Source organism: Oryzias melastigma, linkage group LG17, assembly GCF_002922805.2.
Source record: "Oryzias melastigma strain HK-1 linkage group LG17, ASM292280v2, whole genome shotgun sequence".
Taxonomy (NCBI): domain Eukaryota; kingdom Metazoa; phylum Chordata; class Actinopteri; order Beloniformes; family Adrianichthyidae; genus Oryzias; species Oryzias melastigma.
The window spans coordinates 11,424,260-11,426,420 of NC_050528.1; the positions used below are offsets into that span (position 1 = coordinate 11,424,260).

The 2,161-nt window shown below is 39.9% G+C and overlaps 1 protein-coding gene across 4 annotated transcripts in view; it reads left to right on the forward strand.

Moving 5' to 3' along the window:
• The window catches only part of yeats2 (YEATS domain containing 2), a 24,963-nt gene that overhangs the window by 3,625 nt on the left and 19,177 nt on the right, over positions 1-2,161 (forward strand). For 2 of the 4 annotated variants that reach the window (XM_024273494.2, XM_024273496.2), the window contains exons 8-11: positions 1,032-1,143; positions 1,325-1,369; positions 1,445-1,613; positions 1,869-2,111. In XM_024273494.2, the coding sequence (XP_024129262.1) occupies positions 1,032-1,143; positions 1,325-1,369; positions 1,445-1,613; positions 1,869-2,111 (569 nt within the window). The remainder of the gene's footprint in view (positions 1-1,031; positions 1,144-1,324; positions 1,370-1,444; positions 1,614-1,868; positions 2,112-2,161) is intronic. The other 2 variants (XM_024273495.2, XM_024273497.2) reach the window with 2 other exon arrangements.

Consider the following 2,161-nt stretch of genomic DNA (forward strand, 5'->3'; position numbering starts at 1 on the left):
CATTTAAAAAGAAATGCTGGAATCTCAATCTAGGCTTAATAATTATAAAGGAATGCTGCTCATTTTGTGTTTTAAAATTTATCATCAACATGACTCATCACACATTTAAATTAGTTGGAGTTTATGCTGCCCTGACTCAAATTACTAGGATCGTAACAACAAACAAAACTATTGCAGTTTTAATGTCGAGATCTTAAGTTTAACATCTTATTCATTAACCCCTTCAGCTTATCCAGAGCTTTGAGCTTCTGCCTGTTTGAGCTGATGATGCACTCGCGCATAAGCCTCTCGTGATTCAAGTTGTCGGTATCTGTGAGCGCCGCACCGGCTGAGTCTGACTGAACACAGCATGAATGTAGATGAGCGGATGTGAAGGAAAAAAACTCTTAAAAGACTTTGAAAATTCTCACATAGATTTTGTGTCTGTAGTTAAAGATCATCTCCAGTGACTTTTTTTGTTTTTTTTCTGATGATGGAGGACACATATAGAGAAATTTAAGCTTAAAATGTCAGTTTCTGAGTATTTTTTATTCAAGTCGTTGAGAATCAGGAGCAGAGAAAAAAAAATCATTTGAAAAAAATCAAATTTGTTACATAGATAATCCACAAGCTTCATTCTTGCATCCATTCGAAGACGACTAGATGATGAATGTCTTCATTCTCGTCATCTGAGCTGGAATCTGGCTCAAAACTGTACGACTCCAATATTTTTCAGCATTTTTGTTGCACGCTAATGTTAGGTTGGGAGATGTGAGGGGCTGTAAGCTAATGGGAGAGCATGTAAACAGAAAGCTCTCTGGTTGAAGCATTAAGTCTAATGAACTACTGCCACTCTGCAGAAACTATGTCCTAGAAAACCACACGGATTTATTGATTTAGGCTAAAAACTGCATAATCATAATTAAAAGACCACTCCAATATTTTGTGTATTTCTGTTATTTATGTTAGATGATTGCCTGACATTGAAAGCTTTTTACAGGGATTCAAGTCTTTTTTCCTTGGAATGATTGTAAGCACATTTTTGTTTGTAGTGAGCCCCCCTTTCATTTAACACGCCGTGGCTGGGGGGAGTTTCCTGTCAGGATCCAGATCCACTTCAAAGACCCTCGCAATAAACGCATTGACATCATCCACCAGCTAAAGGTCAGATCTCATCAAATTCTTCCTCCTTTCATTATCAGTTTGACCAAAACTCCTCCAGGCAACTAGATAGTTAATAGTGGATGTTTAGGAATTCTGATTTATTGGGAGATTTAAATTGCTATTAAAAAAGAACAAGTCATAATCAGTTTGTTGTTACATTTTCTTTGATTTTTTTCTGCAGCTGGACAGAACATACACTGGACTTCAGACCCTCGGGGCAGAAACTGTAAGTCTGCATCATTTCCTGTTATGACTTCTCCGCTCAGGCTTTTGCAGTAACGCTCGGCTGTTCCTGTTCCAGGTGGTTGATGTGGAGCTCCACAGAGACTCTCTCGGGGAAGATTACTACTTTCAGCCGTCTTCCTCCAAGGTGACGCAAAGAACAGCCAGCCCTTTGTCAGCCTCCAGCTTTGCCCAGTCTCACGGACGATCTGCTTCCCCCATCTCCCATGACGGCAGTGTAGACAAAGGTACAAAAACACAAACAAAAATAACTTTGGAACATGAGCATAAAAATGGATCGTGTTAAAGGTTTTTAAAATCAGAACTGCTAGAATCCCACCATCTATTACTCTTTCTTTTAACACTCCTTAAGTGCATTTTAATGATCCTCAGTCTGTCCGAGATGAAAGTCTTTATGGTGAAAGATAAAATATAATTATGACAATCGCTTTGTGCCAACTTTAGAAGCAAACTTTGAAAGCGGTCTCTTCTTCTGTCTCCAGGTTTGATTAAAGCAGAGGTGGGAGGTGCTGCAGTTGCTCTTAGTTCGGGTCTCGCTGCTGGTGAGCGCACTCCAACACGTCCCAAAACTGGTGACAGGGTTACTTTGGGTTCCCATGGCAACTCTGCCTTCCAACCTATCACAGCAAGCTGTAAGATAGTCCCTCAAGGACAGCCACCCAGTCCTGCTGAATCTCCTGGGAAATTGTTCCAGCCCATCACCATGAGCTGTAAAATAGTTTCAGGCAAGTGACTCCATCAGTTTGGAGGATTTTTTTTTTTTTTTTTTTTTTTT